Here is an 18,231-nt window from a genome sequence, read left to right on the forward strand (position 1 = left end):
AGAACATTCTAGGTTCATACAGTAGCCCGTGTAAAACCAACAAGGTACAGAATAACTTGATGCTTTCCAGAAACTGCAAATAATTTGATATAGCCATGGTGGGGTGTGGATGGAACTATTGAAGGATTTTAATCAGGGAAGTGGCATTTTGTTTTTTAACAGCTTAGTGGCATGGTTTTTTTGCATTTTAGAAAGATCACTGGTTGTTTGGGGGCAAGGTGGATTGGAAAGGATGCCCTGGGGGTCAGGAGGCCACCAAGATCAGAATCATCAGAATAACAGAGGTAGTTAAAACTTTGAGTGGATGAGAGCACCTAGGGAGAATGTGTGGAGTTGTAAAGGGAACAAGGACAGAGAGCCCTGAGGATACAATGATTTAAGGGTGAGCAGAGCAACACTCAAAGGTTCTGAGAAGAATTAGGAAAATAGGAGGAAAACCAGGGGAGAGTGAAGGCACAGGCACTAGAGGAGGAGAAAGTTTCAAAAAAGAGTTAGGTTCAACAAAGTTTTGAAGAGAAATCACTAACATTAAGGCTGAAGAATCCCGAAAACAACATTTGGGAGTAGTGAAGGGGGGAAGCCAGATCTCAGAGGGTTTGGAAGGAGAGATAAAGCAGGGGAAAGGGAGATAAAGGAGAATCTGCTATGCTGTAGGCTCGGGTTGGTCCATATGGCTTCTCAAAAGGAGTGGGTTAACAAACCATAAGTGGTGTAATCTCTGCTGTTGGGAAGATCATAGCCTCAGAAGACTTCACACTCCTAAAAGGACACAGAGGAGCTGCCCTTGGGGTGGAGGATGAAAGGGGAGGTCTCCAGGGAGGAGGGGGGTCAGAAACAGCAGAGATTGGCCAGAGTCCTTTGGAACCCACTCCCTTCTTAGACTTCACTGTCTGGTGGGTGTCTCTAGGCGCAGGGGATGCTGTGGCTGGCATTCTGAGGGCAAGAACAATACTGGTCAGAGATGGGAGAGGCATTGAAAGTGTTGTGTGTTTTTTTATTGGGTAAGACTTTTCATACAGAGATGCTATTCCGTTCCATAAGTCTCCAGTGATCTCCCACAGGGCTCTTCTCTCAATTCTATACTTTTTTTTTAAATTAATGAATGACAGTTCAATGAATTCATGAATGACAAAAGAAGCTGAGATCTCTTTGAGATCCTGAGCAGCAGAGTCAACGGTTCAAAAAGATCTTACCAAATCTGGAAAGAACAAAACAAAAAAGCAGGGACCAGTGTGAAGTTTGATAGGTAAGCTGTACTTGAGTTGATTTGGGATATTTAATTGATCGCACTCTCAGAATGAGTCAGCAGTTTGGAAGGGCTTCCAAATAGTTAAAATGACTGTCTTCATTGATAGACTCCAGAAGGGAGAAGCTGATAGTCCTCTACTCCTCTAAATCAGTTAGTGCTCACCTGCAAGTTCTGGGTACTCCATTTTAAGAAGGAACTGAGGGACTGGGGCTGTGTCACCTACACAACAGCAGACTTGGGTGAATGTGGTCTCTGATTTTCTCAAGGGCTGTCACAAAGAAAAGTGAGAAACCTTAGTCTTTGTATTCCCTGGGGACAAAACTGAGACCCACTCCCCAGGTCAGGCCCCTCCTTCTTTTCTGATCTCATTCCTCTGCCTCAAACCCTACTCAAACCCTATCCTGGGGACTTAGGGAGGATTTTTTAAAGAGTAGAAATAAACAGTCTAATTCAAACATACTTTATATAGCGGGTATAATAAAGCTACGGTTGGGAAGGCCTAATCTGAAAGCCAGGGTCAGTTCAGCCTTGAAATTTTATATTTAAATAAATGGATAGGCAGGAGGCATTCCCAGCAGGAAAGGCTGTGTACTTAAAGATGGGAATGGGGTGGGAAGAGTGGTGTCAATGAGAATGGCAGGTGTGGGAGTTTGAGGGGAGAGCAGTCTAATTGGTGGCAGGTGTGGATACCTATTTGAGAAGATTAGACTTTATTCTGTGGGCAGTAGGGTCACAGGGTATTTTAGGAAGCAATCTGATTTATGTAAGAAGATCTGGATGCAGCGAGACTAGCCTGAACCAAGGGTGACAGTGGGGATTCATTCATTTAACAAATATTTATTCAGTACCTACTATATACTGGGCTCTATTCTAGGCACTGGGGATACATCAATGAACAATTCAGAAACACTGCTTTTTTTGGAGCCCTTATGAGGAGTAATAGACAAAAACCAAGATAATTTCTAATAGTGATAAAATGCTAAAAAGAAAATAAAACAGGATAATGAGACAGAGTATGACTTGTCAGAGGGACTGGGGTGGTCACCACTGAGGAGGTGATGTTTGAGCTGATGCCTGAATGATGAGTTGATTTCAGGCAGAACAGCAGGTGCAAAAGATCCTGAGATGTTATGAACTTGGCATGTTTGAGGACAGAAGGAAGTGTGGCTGGAGCATAGTAAGCAAGGGAGAATGACAAAGGTTGGTCTCTAAGCACAGATTGGGGATGACAGGAGGGTATATTTTGAACATGTCCCCTAGGAGTGATTCTGAAACCCCTCCCTGATGGGGTTGTGATCACTATCCCCTTAAGACTCAATGAAGTAAATAAATGGGAAAAGATGAGGGATACCATTTCCTATGTAGTGCAATGTGATAAAGAGAACATTAGCCCCTAAGTCAGACTCTGGCTTAGCAGAATTCTAGCTCTGCCACTTCCTAGTTGTGTGACCTTGGGCAAATGACTTAATGTCTCTAAATTTCCAATACCCTGAGCTGTCAGGTAAGGGTATTAATTCCTGTCTCATAGATTTGTTGAGCCGGAGTTGTGCCCAGTGAGCCACACCCAGGGTTTCTGGCTTCGTAGAAGCTCACAGCGCCACCTCGTGTCATGCAGATGTTTACAGTGTGCACAGTGTTTTGTTGTTTTTTTTTAGAAGCACAACTCACGCACAAAGACAATCTGGCTGTGCAGTATCCTGGAGTTTTGTTAGTTCTGAGCCCTGTGTCTTGAGAGACACTGACCTGAAGATTGGCTGAAAGAACAGGAGAGGACCAGCCTTGGGGATCACAACTCTGTGTAGAGGGAGCAAATGTGGACCCTGAGGCTCCAATGCCAGGATCATGAAAGAGTGGGAATGGGGTTGATAGGGGTGACAGGAGGCTGATTCCAGCTGCAAATGAAGAAATATCATGGTTAGATTTGCTTAAGAATGAAATGAGTCAGCTTTAGTGGAGACAGGCGATGATGAGTAAAACCTTGAAGTAAATAACATCTTACCCTGAATATCTGTGACCTTTACTCCAACTCTTTAGGCCTTAGAAACAAAGGAAATGGTGGTTCTGCCATTGACAGAAATGGAAGTCATCAGGGGAAAGGTGATAGATGAATTGCTTTAAAATAGCAAATTTTGGGGGCGCCTGGGTGGCTCAATCGGTTGAGCGTCTGCTTTCAGCTCAGGTCATGATCCCAGGGTCCTGAGATCAAGCCCTGCATTGGGCTCCCTGCTCGGCGGGAAGCCTGCTTCTCCCTCTCCCACTCCCCCTGCTTATATTCCCTCTCTCGCTGTCTCTGTCTCTGTCAAATAAATAAATAAAATCTTTAAAAAATAATAAAATAAATAAAAAGCAAATTTTTAGGGGGGAGGGGCAGACGGAGAGGGAGAATCTTTTTCTTTTTAAGATTTTATTTTAGAGAGAGTGAGCGAGTGCGGGGAGGGGCAGAGGGAGAAGGAGAGAGAGAGAATCTCCAGCAGACTCCTTGCTGAGCGCAGAGCCCAACATGGGGCTTGATCTCACTACCCATGAGATCATGACTCATGAGATCATCTGAGCCAAAACCAAGAGTCAGAGGCTTAACCGACTGAGCCACCCAGGCACCCCAGAGGGAGAGAGAGAATCTTAAGTAGGCTCCACGCCCAACACAGAGCCTGAGATCGTGACCCGAGCTGAAATCAAGAGTCGGATGCTTAACTGACTGAGCCACCCAGGCACCCTTAAAATAGCAAAAATTTTTTTAAGATTTTATTTATTTATTTGACAGAGAGAGACACAGCGAGAGAGGGAACACAAGCAGGGGGAGTGGGAGAGGGAGAAGCAGGCTTCCCGTGGAGCAGGGAGCCCGATGCGGGGCTCGATCCCAGGATCCTGGGATCATGACCTGAGCCAAAGGCAGACGCTTAACGACTGAGCCACCCAGGTGCCCCAAAATAGCAAATTTTAAGTGAAAGCGGAATGATCCAGAGATTAAGGGGAAGGTGGGGGCTAAAGCTGTGGGTTCGGGAGTCATCTGTATGAATGCCTGAACTTGAACAATGCAGGGACGAAAGTGTAAAGGGAGATCTAAGAATGGAGCCTTAAGATACACCCACCCTTGAAGTCAAGAAAATGAAGATGGGGTGAATAGTCAAGAGTACAAGAGAGTTCAGCATCATAAAAACAATAGAAAAAGTTTTACAAAAGATGGGAGGCACACTGTCATATTCCCAAACTTGGATTGCCCTTACCCCATTCAGTTCCTACAAGCCAGGTCCTGCCCATCTCTTCCCCTCTCCCCAGTGAGCATCATCCGTCTGCTCCTTTGCTTCCTGTGCTGGGGGCCCCAGGGTCTGTCTGATTCTTCCTCCATCACTGTCGCCACAGGCGGCGGTGCGGAGAGCCGACCAGTCCTTCGCTACAGCAAGGAGCAGAGGCCAACCACGCTGCCCATCCAGCCCTTCGTGTTCCAGCACCACTTCCCGAAGCAGTTGGCCAAGGCCCGTGCCCTCCACAGCCTTTCCCAGCTCTACAGCCTCTCTGGCTGCAGCCGTGCACAGCAGCCTGCCCCCCTGGCTGCCCCCACTGCTCCAGTCCCAGCCTTAGCTCCCTCAGGGGAGTCACAGGCACCCACCAACAGAGGGGCCAGGAAAGCTGGGCCTGAGCCAGAAACCTCACGGCCGTCACCCCTGGGTAGCTACTCCCCGATCCGCAGTGCTGGCCCCTTTGGGCCCAGCACCGACTCCTCTGCTTCCACGTCGTGCTCCCCTCCTCCAGAGCAGGCCACAGCCACAGAAAGCCCACCCCCATGGAGCCACTCCTGTCCTCCCGTTGCCCGGCCTGCCACCTTCCAGCAGCCACAGAAGGGGGATCAGAAGATACTGACCTTGGCTGAGTACCGTCTCCATGGAACAGGAAGCTTGCCTCCTCTGGGCTCCTGGAGATCTAGCCTCAGTCGAGCAGAAAGTCTAGCCCGGGGAGGTGGTGAGGGCAGCATGGCCTCCAGGCCCAATAACGGTATGAGCTTTACCCTCCACCGCAAGCATTTCTACCCGACCCCCCCCCCACCTTTGGATGCTTTCTTATACTCCAGCCTGGGGTAAGGGGTTAAATGTTTACACCTCCTTCCCCAGCACCTACGGATAATATCCAAGCACTCCCAGCCCTCATATTTTATATGACCGCACTGGGTGGATGTGAAATGCTGTCTCCTGCTAACTCTTGCCCATCTCTTCTGCTCATCTGTTCTGCTTTCAGCCAACCACCTATCCCCTCAAGCACTCAAGTGGCGGGAATACAGGAGGAAGAACCCACTAGGGCCACCTGGATTGTCAGGGAGCCTAGACCGAAGGCCACAGGAAGCTCGGCTGGCCCGAAGGAACCCCATCTTTGAGTTCCCTGGCTCCTTCAGTGCTGCTGGCCATCTGAACTGCCGGCCAAATGGTGTGTGGGCCGGGTGCCCAGTGGATCCAGGGCAGGCTCTACCACAGCTGGGCAGGGCTGGAGAAGGGGCAGGCCCACAGGAACGAGTCCCAGAGGGTATGAGGCACAGAACTGAGCTGCAGCTCTTGGAAGGAGAGTTGCTTGAGATTGATTTTTCTCTTCTTTCCAGGTCAAATAGTGAAGCCATTACCACTGACCTGCCCTGACTTCCAAGACCCCTTTTCCTTGACTGAGAAGCCTCCAGCTGAGTTTTGTCTGTCCCCAGATGGCAACTCAGAGGCCATTTCCATTGACCTGCTTCAGAAAAAAGGTGAATGTTACCCCCAGCTCAGGCCAGGAATTCTGTTGTCGGTACCTATTTGTGCCTGTTGCCCTACTGTCTAGCCCTCCTAGAACTCCAAGTGCTAGGAAGGAATCAGCACAGGAATTGGGGCACGAGGTAGCAGTCCGTGCATCGTGTAGGACAAGTGTGCCTGAATGCACAAGGATCATTTATCAGATGCTTAAGAATCAGGCTTTGGTCTCTTACCTCAGGGAGCTAAGTAGAGTGAGGGAGACTGCCATGCCATAAATAAATGGCCGCGTGTTCTAATGGGGGGAGTCCAAGTACAACAGGGCCTAACAGCTTGGGTAAGCATGATGGTAACATCTACTAAGATGTTGAGCAAATAAGGGACCACTGGACCAAGAGAGAGCTGTTTCAGTGAGATGATGGGGAAAGAGTTGAGCATCATTGTGGGCTGAAGGGAAGGAGCTGTGGGGAGGGAGAAAGATGAAGCTGAAGTTCCCTGTAGAGGCAGAGTGGGGGGTTCAAAGCTGGGAAAAGGGAAGAACCTTGAGCAAGATGGAAAGAGAGTGAGGGGGGCGGGAAGGAGGGTAGACAGAATGTAGTTATGTCTTTTGGATGGACAGGGAAGTTGAATTGATGACCAGTGGCCTCGGTTCGAGGTCGAACCAAGGGCTTGAGAAGAGGGGTAAAGATTTGGCAATGTGAGAGCATAGCAGAGGACACCGCAAGGCACACATCAAAGAGGTGCCCTTGTCGGTCACTTGTGAGTGGCCCTGGACTTTGTCCAGCAGCCAGTAGCCTGGTTTCTCAGAGCGGAGAAGATGGATAGTTAGCTCGATCCAGGACTAGAGTAGGAGGGTCTTGAAGATAAAATCGCTGAGATGCGTCCACTGGCGGTGACAACAGGGCTTGAGGACTGGGCAAAAACAGGGAGGGGTCAGGGCCTGGTCCTCAGTAAGACTGACACCCATGTGCAGGGACAGAGAGAGAGAGAGAGTGGACGCCCCTCCCTCTCTCCACTGAGGGCTCAGTTTCAGCTGAGTTGCCCAGGGACTTGCTAAGGAACCCATCACATGGAATTCTTACTTGCAGGGCTGGTGAAGGCGGTTAACACTGCTGTAGACCTCATTGTGGCCCATTTTGGCACAAGCCGGGATCCTGGGGTGAAGGTAGGCAAAACCTGGGGCGAGCTGAACTCTACCCTGCTGACCCTCACCCATTCTATGCTGCCGCCTTCTCCTGCTCTCTTGCACCTAGAACCCAGAATTGGGTACTTCGGGATGGGGATCACAAGAGAAGCATGCTGAGGCCTAAGAGAGTCAGAGAAGACCACGGTCGGGCTTCCAGTGATTCCCCGTTCTTCTCTGCTGCATCCACAGGCAAAGCTCGGGAATAGTTCTGTGAGCCCCAATGTGGGCCACCTGGTTCTGAAGTACTTGTGCCCTGCCGTCCAGGCCGTGCTGGAGGATGGGCTCAAGGCCTTCGTGCTAGATGTCATCATTGGGCAACGTAAGAACATGCCGTGGAGTGTGGTTGAGGCTTCTACACAGCTAGGTAAGTGCTGGGCGACAAGATGAGGACCCCAGGCTGAGATTCGGATTCAGGAGACTGGGCATGTGACTGCCGACTCTGGCTTCCTCTCAGGCCCGTCCACCAAGGTCCTGCATGGCCTCTACAACAAGGTCAGCCAATTCCCGGAGCTCACCAGTCACACCATGCGTTTCAACGCCTTCATTCTCGGCCTGCTCAAGTGAGTGTGTGGGGCAACAAGAGCGGCAAATCACAGCCCTCTCCCCTGGGCTCTGCCACTTCTGTGGAACCACCTCCCTAGACTGAGACAGGCCAAGGGGGATCTGCAGGCTCTATGGCCAGGGCCCAGGCTCACTTTCTCCCCATCTAGCTACAGCCTCTCTCAGTAGGTCTCTGGTTTCCCGCCACACCCACAACCCTCTGGCACTGATCACCAACACGGTCTTTGGCTTTTATAAATCCATAATCTGGCTTATTTGGAAATTAATCTGGTTCTCTGGATATTGTAAACCTTGATCCCCTCAATTCCAGCACTACTTCCAAATCCTGCGTGACCATAAGTCCCCCTTGAGATCCATTTCACAGTATCCTTCTTTCTCAAGTATGGGCCTGGGTCATCCTCTTTGGGATGTGTACCCTGTACTCTCACTCAGTAGCTGCCATGACTTCGGGGGCCTAGGCAAGCCAACTCCATTCTAGAGGGAAGTCACTGGCTTGTGAATTACATGTTAACCCCCTCCCATCATCCCCCACTGACTTTTCAGAACTATTTTATGTGAAATGAACCAGGTAGCATTCCTGCCATAGAAGGGAGATGTTCACCTATACCTCTGCCCTATGTCTGACCCCCTGTCTGTCTCCTTTGTACCTTATCATCTGGCTATCTCCACACAAGATTCAACTCTCTCTACCTGTTTCCCTACAGCATCCGGTCCCTGGAGTTCTGGTTTAATCACCTCTATAACCACGAAGGTAATGCCCGGAACACTGCTCTCTCTTGCAAACTCAATATAGGCCAGACCTCAGAGGCTCAGAAGAGGGAGGCACGGCTCTTTACGATGGTAGAGGTGGGGAGGGGGACCACCCAAGCTTTCGTCTTCAGAGCCTGGGCTTCCAGCCCAGTCTGTCCCCAGCTTCTACTTGTGTTAGAGCCTTGGAGTCAGCAGGATACTCGGGCAATCTGGAAGTGAGGGTGACCAGGAACCCCCACAGCTCTCCTGTGAACTTGCGGCCGCCACTTACGGCTGCGGAGGTCACGACCTGCACAAGCGTCAGGCGGCCTCTCTGGCACCGGCGTGCACCCAAGGGCACAGTGCCCCGCCCATGCGGTGTACGCAGCGGCTCTGCCGGGGCCGCTTCTCGGAGGCCCCCCACCCCCAGGCCAGGCTCTGCTTCTCTGTGGGGCTCAGGCCCTCTCTCTTGCTCCCCCAGATATCATCCAGACCCACTACCAGCCGTGGGGCTTCCTGAGTGCAGCGCATACCGTGTGCCCCGGCCTCTTCGAGGAGCTGCTGCTGCTGCTGCAGCCCCTGGCCCTGCTGCCCTTCAGCCTCGACTTGCTGTTCCAGCACCGGCTCCTGCAAAGTGGGCAGCAGCAGCGGCAGCACAAGGAGCTGCTGCGGGTGTCCCAGGACCTGCTGCTGTCCGCCCACTCGACGCTGCAGCTGGCCCGGGCCAGGGGCCAGGAGGGACCCGGAGACATGGACAGGGCGGTCCAGGGGGAGCGGGTGAAGGGTGTGGGCGCCCCCGAAGGTGGAGAAGACGAGGAGGAAGAGGAGACAGAAGAGGTGGCAGAGGCAGCTGGGGGCTCAGGACGTGGCAGGTGGGCCCGAGGCGGGCAGGCTGGCTGGTGGTACCAGCTCATGCAGAGCTCCCAGGTCTACATCGATGGCTCAGCTGAGGGCTCTAGGTTCCCCCGTGGTGGCAGCAGTAGCAGCAGTGAGAAAAAGAAAGGGGCAGGAGGCGGGGGACCACCCCCCCGAGAGGGAGTAGTCGAGGGGGCAGAGGCCTGTCCTGCCCCTGAGGAGACCCTTGGCCGGGACAGGGGCTGGCCCTTCTGGATGGGGAGCCCCCCTGATTCTGTACTGGCTGAGCTGAGGCGCAGCCGGGAGAGGGAGGGGTCCACTGCCCCCCCAGCAGAAAATGAGGAAGGAGCCTCAGAGCCTTCACCCGGGGGCATCAAGTGGGGACACCTCTTTGGCTCCCGAAAGGCTCAGCGGGAGACCCGGCCCACAAACAGGTGAGAGGCAGCCCATGGTGTAGACAGGGGGATTTGGGGAGCCTATCTAAGCCAGAGCACAGACAGAGCCGGAGCCCCGGCTGCTCTCCCCTAGGCTACCGTCCGACTGGCTGAGCCTGGACAAGTCCATGTTCCAACTAGTGGCACAGACAGTGGGTGCCCGCCGAGAGCCAGAGCCCAAGGAGAGCCTGCAGGAGCCACACTCTCCAGTCTTGCCCTCCAAGCCTCCATGGTAAGCCCTGGAAGATAGCACTGGGGGGCTGGGTTTGGCTTTGGGTGGGGTTTCTCTGACCTCCATTTGTTGTTTCCCCAGCGAGGTGAAGGCACTCTGTCATCACCTGGCCACAGGCCCCGGACAGCTGAGCTTCCGCAAGGGAGATATCCTACGGGTGCTGGGGCCAGCTGGAGGAGACTGGCTGCGCTGCAGCCGTGGCCCCGACACCGGCCTGGTGCCTCTGGCCTATGTGACCTTGACCCCATCTCCAAGTCCAACCCCCGGAAGCAGCCAAAACTGAGGCCCTGTGCATGCTGGTGGCCTCAGGGACCCTCATAACCCCTGTCTCAGAGCCTGAGAGCCCTTCCCAAGCCCTCTGGCTTGGCCACAGAGAATAGACTGAGAGCTGGGGGCCATACATCCCTGTGCTCAGTATTAATTACTCCCCATTAACTGTCCCAGTGACCTCATCCAGACCTCCACCCAGGAAAGGAGGGAAGGGATGCAGCACTGGGCTGCCAGGATTTCCCCGGCCCACGTGGGCCAGCCCTTCCATAGGTACAGATAAGCACATCCCTATGGAGGGAGGTGATCAGAGGCCCATTTGCAGGGTTCCCTAGGCCGGGTGGTGAGGAGGAGAGGTGACAGTATTGGGGCCAGCTCCCTGAGCCCCCCAATGTAAATAGGCTGTGGCCAGCGCCTGGTGGTCAGAAGAGGGATGAGGAGCCCAGGCTTGTTTATGTATTTATTTATTTATTTATTACACCTATTAATAAAAAAGGTGCTCGGCCTCCAAACCATTTCTCTTTGTGCCTCCCCCCGCCCCCCTCGGGCCCACCTCTCTTCCTTCCAAAAGGATGGCTGAGATAGGAAGACAGAAGAGGGAACTTGAAGTCCAGGTACCTATACCAGGAGCTGCTTCTGGAGGGTGGTGAGGCCCAGTGCATCATGGGTGAGATGCCCATATGTGTGCCCGAACTGGAACTTATATCCTGTATGGACAACAGAATCTGTCACTTGTAGCCAGTGGCAAGGAGAGCCATTTATTTCTCAGCCGTGCCTAAGCCCTCCAAAATCTGGTCCCAACTTCCCACTGTGAGCTACCTCCATATCCTTTTCTGCCCAGTGAGAAAGCCAAACCACATGATCCAAGGGCCCCCCCCATTATCTGTTAGTTCCAGCCCCCCCCAGCCACTTCCACCCATTCCACACACACACACACACACACACACACACACACATACACACACAAATATTCCAGTCCCCTTTGGGGCTATCCTCACCTGGCACATAGCCCCCATAATTAGGTAAAAGGCACAGGTTCTGAGGATAGGTCCTAGAAAGTGGAGGGAGATGTTTGGGATCCTTCTGGGGTCTGCTCCCTGAGTACATCTGTCCAAATTCCTGCAGTGCCCGGTTGGTGAGCACAGGAAAGCTGGAGCCGAAGAGGAAGCGGGCACGGGGCACGTAACCAGTGAAGCCTGGGGGGGATACTGAGTCAGGACCTCCTGGGAGCCTCCCCATGCCTTTGGTCATTAGCCACTTCCTCTCACCTGGCATGAAGAACTTGCGAGGATCTCCGTCATCCATGGAATAGGGGGAAGCCTTGTGAGGAGAAGGTGGCAGAGAAAAAGTAAGGCTATCCAGTTCAGCCCCTGTGCTCCAACAGAAGCTCCCCGGGGGGTGGAGCCAGCGGTCAAGCCCACATCCCCTGCACCCATAGCCATGCTACTCATGGCCGCCCCGCCTAGGCCCAGCCACACAGAGGTCAGGCTCCCCACTCCCAAGCCCCCCGGGCCCCCTCCAGCCTTCTTGGTCTCACTTGTTCTGCCTCTTGCCCCAGCTCTGGCTCCTTTGCCTCCAGCTCTGGCTCCGGCTTTGGCTCTTCGTCTTTCTCCACATCTTTTTTACCCTTGGCCTCCTTTGGCAGCTCTTGACCCCGTTGTCCCACAGACCACTGAGTGAAATCATTCAGAGCCTCAGCCCAGACCCGGCTGCAGTTCTTGGCAAAGATGAACTGTGCCTGGGGTACAAAACCTGGGTGGGAGGGGGCAAGAAAGATCTCAGTTAGTGTTTGGGGCACACGTTCTGGGTTGGGGACACCTGTTCAGACTGTCCGTACGTACCTGTGTACCCAGGAATCATGCTGGAGCTGAGCCTTTCATGCCCCCGCCTGACAGGCAGGCTTCCCCTGGGAACCTCAGGAGATGCCGGAGGCCTGATGGGAGGCAGAAGTGTGCGATGGGTGGGGGGCCAGGCTAGGCCAGGAAACCCTCGAAGCAGCTGACTGGTCATGTGCCCATAGGTCTGGCCCATGCTGAAGCGAAGCAGTGGGCAGTGTCCAGTGTACCTGTAAGCACAGGGCTCACCCGCTCACCTCTAGACTCCCCCACCACCCGCAGAGATGGAAACAGAGACCTCTGAAGCCCTGGGGTTTTTTCTGGATTCGGCTGCGTATATCTTTGGAGCAGGCATTTCTCAGTTCTCTCTGGGTTTTCAACCCTTCCCCTCTGCTATTACCCTGTTACCATGGAGAAGACAACACAAAGCTTTGTGACAGGCCCAGCTACCACTATCCCCTTGCTCTTCCTTTTCCATCCAACACCATGAATATCTCAGCCTTGGGCCTACCATACCAGTTTGTCTATTGGCCCCCAAGTCCTGCGTGGCACAACTCCCATGTCCTTATAGCCCTATTCCCAGAAGCAAGCAGGGGTGTGCCCTGGGTAGAAGTCTTACCCTGGGATATAATGAGGGTTCTGAGGGTTCAGCCCTGGTATGAAGGTGCTGGCCATAGCCATGGGAATCCAGGCAGTTCCTTTTGTTTCCCTTGGAGCCGAAGCTTTAGGCTTTGTACTGTGTCCAGGGTGGTGGGGCGGGGCCAGAGGCAGGAGGCAGGGCCAAGGGAGGAGAGAGGGGAGGAGGTACTAGGGAGGTAACTGCCAGGGCCAAGGCCCGGAGCTCACTGGTTGGTCTACTCCAGAACAAATGCAGTCTACCGCGTGGAGGTAGGGAAAAAGTCTGAGTGTGGCCTCCCTGTTCCAGGGAGCAAAGGAAGCCCTAAGGTGGGAGGTGAGAGAACAAAAACTGTGAGGTCCATTCAGCTCTGTCTTAAAGAGGACCACCCTTCCTTCTTAAACCCCCTGCCTGAAGACACGTGGGTGCTACTCTTTGTGAGTGTTGACTGAAAGTGATGGAATGCCTGGGAAAAGAGGGTCTCTAAGGGGATCCCAGAAGGGAGGTGACAGGGAGAAAAAGGAACCTAGAGACCTCTAAGCAGTGACATTAAGTTTCTTTTCAATCATTTTACTTTGACAAGAATTATTTATTGAATATCCACCATCGTCTGGATTATCATTCAACAAATAATGCCGTGCTCTGCTAGGCACATTCTGTAGTCAGAGAAGCTAAGCTCCATGTGACTTCGGGCAAGTCATTTATATCTCTGAACCTTTTACAAAAGGTAGATACCAGAACTCACCCTGCTACTGTTGTGAGGCTCGAATTAATATATACAAATGTGTTTTGTACCAGCAAAGACCATGAAGTCAGAAAGAGGGGGTGGAGGGGAAAGATCATGGGCCTGAGGTCACACTATCATGGGCTCCTAGTTACTAGCTTGTGGCCACGAGCCATCCTTAACCTTGTCTGAGCAGCCAACTTGACTTCTGCTGAACATGAATTCCCTAAACCCAAATGTGAAAGTTAAAATAACCTAACCTACCAGGGTGCTGTTAAGATAAAGTCAGTGTGGGAAAGAATTTACCCCAGCACCTGGCACTCAGCTACTAAAAATTTTCTTCCCTATTGTCTAATATTTTCTCTAAGCTTCTAACCCACATAGGAGACCTGTGACTGGTTAGTAAATTCAGTGGATATGGGTTTTTCTACTGTGGGAGTTCAAGGAAAGGAAATATGATGGTAATGTTGGGTTTTAAGACTAGGGGACAAATTAGAATTTGTTAAGAAAATAATTCAGAGGGTGCCTGGCTGGCTCAATTGGTAGAGCATGCAACTCTTGATCTAAGGGTTGTGAGTTCAAGCCCCACACTGGCTGCAGAGCTTATTTATAAAAGAAAGAAAGGGAATAAAGTAAGAAAAAAGAAAAGAAAGAAAGAGGAGAGAGAGAAAGAAAAAAGAGGAAGGAAGGGAGGGAGGAAAGAAGGAAGGGGGAAAAAAAGAAAAAAGAATTCAGATTCTAAGAGCAGAGAAGTATGGACCAGAAAGAAGAGCTCTCAGAGAGGGGGGAGCATGACTGGAACTCAGCTCTGGGGCTGGGTCAGGGTCAGGCCAGTCCACCTTTCCAGGAGGCAGAACCTCTGCTCTTCTCCCCACCCGAGTGTGACATGCCCAGGCTAACCAAGCACGCGTCCCTAACTTGTGGATTGCACAGGAGCGCTGGGCCCCAAGGAATACATTTCACATTTCTCACTGTTCTGCCAAGGACGGCCTTGGTATGTAGCATTTAGAGCTAGGGTTGTAGACTTGGCTCACTGTTTAGGAAATATGCTAGATGGGGATGGGAACTGAGGGGAGAAGCCAGAAAAGCAGCAGTGTGGCAAGGTTAACAACCTAGACTTTTGGATTCTGTAACAAACACTATTGGTTGCACACTGAATACCCATTCCCCTACCCCCATCTCCCTTCTTCCTAACAGAACCTTAATTTTTTTCTGTGGAGCAGCCAAGAGCTTCAGAGAAGCTTGGGGCCAGCCCTGGGACTGAGTCTTGATTAGTCTAAGCCCATCGTAGTGGTCCTATTCCCCCTTGTCAGTGATTAGTGAGGCACGGGCTTATGGCATTCTGGACAATAAAAGGGAAGTCAGCCAGGATAAGAGAGGGTCCTAAGAAAAGTAAGCAACTTAAAATGCTCTTTAAAAAGATGCATGACAGGGGTGCCTGGGTGGCTCAGTCGGTTAAGGGCCTGCCTTTGGCTCAGATCATGATCCCAGGGTCCTGGGATCGAGCCCTGCATTGGGCTCCCTGCTCTGCGGGGAGCCTGCTTCTCCCTCTCCCACTCCCCCTGCTTGTGTTTCCTCTCTCGCTGTCTCTCTCTCTCTCTCTCTCTGTCAAATAAATAAATAAAATCTTAAAAAAATAAAAATAAAAAGATGCATGACAAAAAAAAAAAAAAGATGCATGACAGGGATGCCTGCGTGGCTCAGTCGGTTAAGCGTCCAACTCTTGATTTCAGCTCAGGTCATGATCTCAGGGTCGAGATCGAGTCCTGCATCTGGCTAGAAGTGGAACCTGCTTAAGATTCTCTCTCCCTCTCCTGCCCCTCACCCCCCTCAAATAAATAAATCTTTTTTTTAAATGCATGACAAATGAGAGAGAGAGAGATAGACACGAAGGAAAGATGTCCTTTCCTGTCTTTAGAAGTTCTATGGACATGATGACAGAACTCTGGTAGGCATCATGAAACCTTGTGGGAAGCTAGGCTAACCTGGGGACAGAGCCTGAATACAGCAAGGATGGATAGGAGAGTAGAAAGGCCTGGGTCCTTGATGAACTACTGAGCTAACCAACCTTTTTATATGAAATAATTTCATTATTGTTAAAGCCAATTTAAGTTTTCTTTTACTTGGAGCCCAAGGCATTGTAACATAAAAATAAAAACAAACAACAACAACAACAACTAGTTCACCTCCTAGCTTCCCTGGAGATACAGACATTGGCCAAATTCATCTCATTGAGCCTCAGTCTCTTCGCCATAAAATGAAGACACTAATGTTACTACTTCATTGAGTAGGACAAAACAGTAGCACAAGATGATACATAAAGAGCCACTCGCCCCAGTGTCTAGCTGATGTTAAGTGCTAACTAAATAGCAATTCCTAGTGTTCGGTTGGAATTTGGTGGGAATGGGAGAAAGGAAAAGAGCTGAGGACAGTAAGAGGTTGGGGGTTCAGGTGAAAGCAGTGAAGCTGAGAGACTGAAAGGTCAGCATGTGAAGGTGGGGTGCAGATTAGAAGGGAGAGGCTCGTACAAATTCTGCAGGACCAACCATGGCAGTTGGAATCAGTGTGTGAATTACTACAAATTAGGAAAGAGGTTACAGTGAGTCTTACATTTGTGCTTGTGAAGAAACAGTCCACTCCTCTTGGTGAATAGCCTGTTACTACTGTTTCCATCTGTGTAAACAGTATTTCTAAGTCCCTGAAGATCGGAAAGGTGTTCTAACCTGGGAAGGAAGTGAAAGAACTAGCTGAGGGGCCCACAGGACTGCTCACTGCCTCTGTGCCCCCAATTCCAGGGGACGGTCGTCATGGCAACCAAACCCCAGCTTGCTCCTGGTGGGAGCTGCACAGCCAGTGCCAATGGACAGAAGGTGTCACTGGGATTACACCTACTCACAAAACGAGGGTCCGGTTAGGAAAGAGCCACGTCAGTGCCCTGCCCGTTCCACACAGCCTGTTAGGTCTCCGAAACAGCAGTCTATAACTTGTGTCGTTCCGCCTTTGATCCTGACCAGGAATTGCTGTAAAATTTCATATAAGTACAAATGCCAAATCATTATGTTGTACACCTGAAATTAATGTTATGTGTCAACTATACCTCAGTTTTTAAAAATCTTACCACAAAAAAGTTTCAGATGGATCCCAGATCAGTCATTTGATTGTAAGACAATACTGGGCAAGCATAAATCCCCTCAATGAAGATGAAGAAAAAGAAAATCACGGGGCCCTTGAAAAAAATTCCTCAGATCAAGAGACCACCACAAGTGAAACAAGATGTGAAAAGAATAAACTCCAAACGATTACATACAACACAAAACCTTTTTAAATTAAAATAAACAGATACAATGATTCAATAATTCCACTTCTGGGTATTTACCTGAAGAAAATGAAAATATTAATTCAAAAGATATTTGCACCCCATCTATGTTCATTGCAGCATTATTTACAATAGTCAAGATATGGAAGCAACCTAAGTGTCCATCGATAGATGAATGGATAAAGAAGATGTGGTGTATATACATACACAATGGAATATTACACAGCCATAAACAAAGAATGAAATCTTGTCATTTGCAAAAACCTGGATGGACCTAGAGGTATTATGCTAAGTAAAGTAAGTCAGACCAAGAATGACAAATGCCACATAATTTCCCTTATATGTAGAATCTAAAAAACAAAACAAAACGAATGAACAAACAGAAACAGACTCATAAATATAGAGAACAAAGTGGTGGCTGCCAGAGGGGAGGGGTGAAATAGGCAAAAAGAAATATACAGAGAGGGAGAGCTGCAATAAAACTACATCAAAAGGAAAGCAAGGTAATGATGAGCATGAGTTTCAGATGCTTACTTTACAGGGAGTGAGACAAAATGGGAGGAGAGACCATACAGTTAGATGTACGTGATTGCCAAGGTCTCAGGTTTTGTTTGGGATAGTGGCTTCATAAATGATTATTATTATACATTAATAATTAACGCAGGACCAATGATGAGACTATATCATAAACCAAGGATTATGATAATCCAAATCTGGGCATTTGACATCCAAGAGGTAGGGTGGGGATGGGAGGAATCCAAGTAGAAATGACCAGAAAGAGTAGTATTCACTGGTAGATTTTAATATACTCTTCTATTTTAAGTAACTCAAGAAGTCAAAATATTAAAAAGGAATACCAGCATCTGAATAAGGATGATTTATTAGCTATACACAGGAGACTTTTTTTTTTTTAAGATTTCATTTTTTTGTCAGAGAGAGAGAGCACAAGCACAGGTAGAGGCAGGCTCTCTGCCAAGCAAGGAGCCCGATGTGGGGCTCAATCCCAGCACCCTGGGATCATGACCTGAGCCAAAGGCAGACGCTTAACCGACTGAGCCACCCAGGCATCCCTACACAGGAGACTTTTATTTTTTTTTTAACTTTTTTTTTTAATTTTTTAATTTTTTTTTTTTTTTAAAGATTTTATTTATTTATTTGACAGAGAGAGACACAGCGAGAGAGGGAATACAAGCGGGGGGGGGTGGGAGAGGGAGAAGCAGGCTTCCCACCGAGCAGGGAGCCTGATGCGGGGCTCGATCCCAGGACCTGGAATCATGACCTGAGCCGAAGGCAGACGCTTAACGACTGAGCCACCCAGGCGTCCCTAATTTTGTAATTCTAAAATATATTCTTTGGTAAAATTGCCTTGATTTTTTTAAATTTTTTTTAATTTTTATTATGTTATGTTAATCACCATACATTACATCATTGGTTTCTGATGTATGTTCCATCAATAGTGCCTCCAAGAACTATTTATTGAGTGCCTGTTATGTGCTAGATGCTGTTCCAGGTACCTGG

At 50.0% G+C, this 18,231-nt stretch overlaps 2 protein-coding genes across 8 annotated transcripts in view; one reads left to right on the forward strand and one right to left on the reverse strand.

Annotated features, from left to right (window-relative positions):
* RUSC2 (RUN and SH3 domain containing 2) overlaps positions 1 to 10,734 on the forward strand; it is a 70,709-nt gene extending 59,975 nt beyond the window's left edge. For all 5 annotated transcript variants that reach the window (XM_036081215.2, XM_036081218.2, XM_036081216.2 and 2 more), the window contains 10 exons: positions 4,610 to 5,239; positions 5,480 to 5,665; positions 5,835 to 5,975; positions 7,047 to 7,123; positions 7,334 to 7,508; positions 7,599 to 7,704; positions 8,410 to 8,456; positions 8,916 to 9,723; positions 9,818 to 9,955; positions 10,037 to 10,734. In XM_036081215.2, the coding sequence (XP_035937108.1) occupies positions 4,610 to 5,239; positions 5,480 to 5,665; positions 5,835 to 5,975; positions 7,047 to 7,123; positions 7,334 to 7,508; positions 7,599 to 7,704; positions 8,410 to 8,456; positions 8,916 to 9,723; positions 9,818 to 9,955; positions 10,037 to 10,238 (2,510 nt within the window). In that variant the 3' untranslated portion in view covers positions 10,239 to 10,734. The remainder of the gene's footprint in view (positions 1 to 4,609; positions 5,240 to 5,479; positions 5,666 to 5,834; positions 5,976 to 7,046; positions 7,124 to 7,333; positions 7,509 to 7,598; positions 7,705 to 8,409; positions 8,457 to 8,915; positions 9,724 to 9,817; positions 9,956 to 10,036) is intronic.
* On the reverse strand, positions 10,669 to 12,830 carry CIMIP2B (ciliary microtubule inner protein 2B). Of its 3 annotated transcripts, none has more exons than XM_078061438.1 (6): positions 12,677 to 12,830; positions 12,064 to 12,155; positions 11,760 to 11,974; positions 11,491 to 11,542; positions 11,221 to 11,372; positions 10,669 to 10,929 (listed from the first exon to the last, which is right to left on the reverse strand). In XM_078061438.1, exons 1-6 carry the CDS (start codon positions 12,736 to 12,738, stop codon positions 10,687 to 10,689), a joined length of 816 nt encoding a protein of 271 aa, XP_077917564.1. In that variant the 5' UTR covers positions 12,739 to 12,830; the 3' UTR covers positions 10,669 to 10,686. The 3 variants fall into 3 exon arrangements, with proteins under 3 accessions (XP_077917564.1, XP_035937173.1, XP_035937175.1); XM_036081280.2 differs by having other exon boundaries at positions 11,221 to 11,273; positions 12,064 to 12,287; XM_036081282.2 differs by having other exon boundaries at positions 11,221 to 11,418; positions 12,064 to 12,287; positions 12,677 to 12,825.
* Positions 12,831 to 18,231: the final 5,401 nt, after the last annotated feature.

The sequence above is a fragment of the Halichoerus grypus genome, chromosome 14 (assembly GCF_964656455.1).
Source record: "Halichoerus grypus chromosome 14, mHalGry1.hap1.1, whole genome shotgun sequence".
NCBI lineage: Eukaryota > Metazoa > Chordata > Mammalia > Carnivora > Phocidae > Halichoerus > Halichoerus grypus.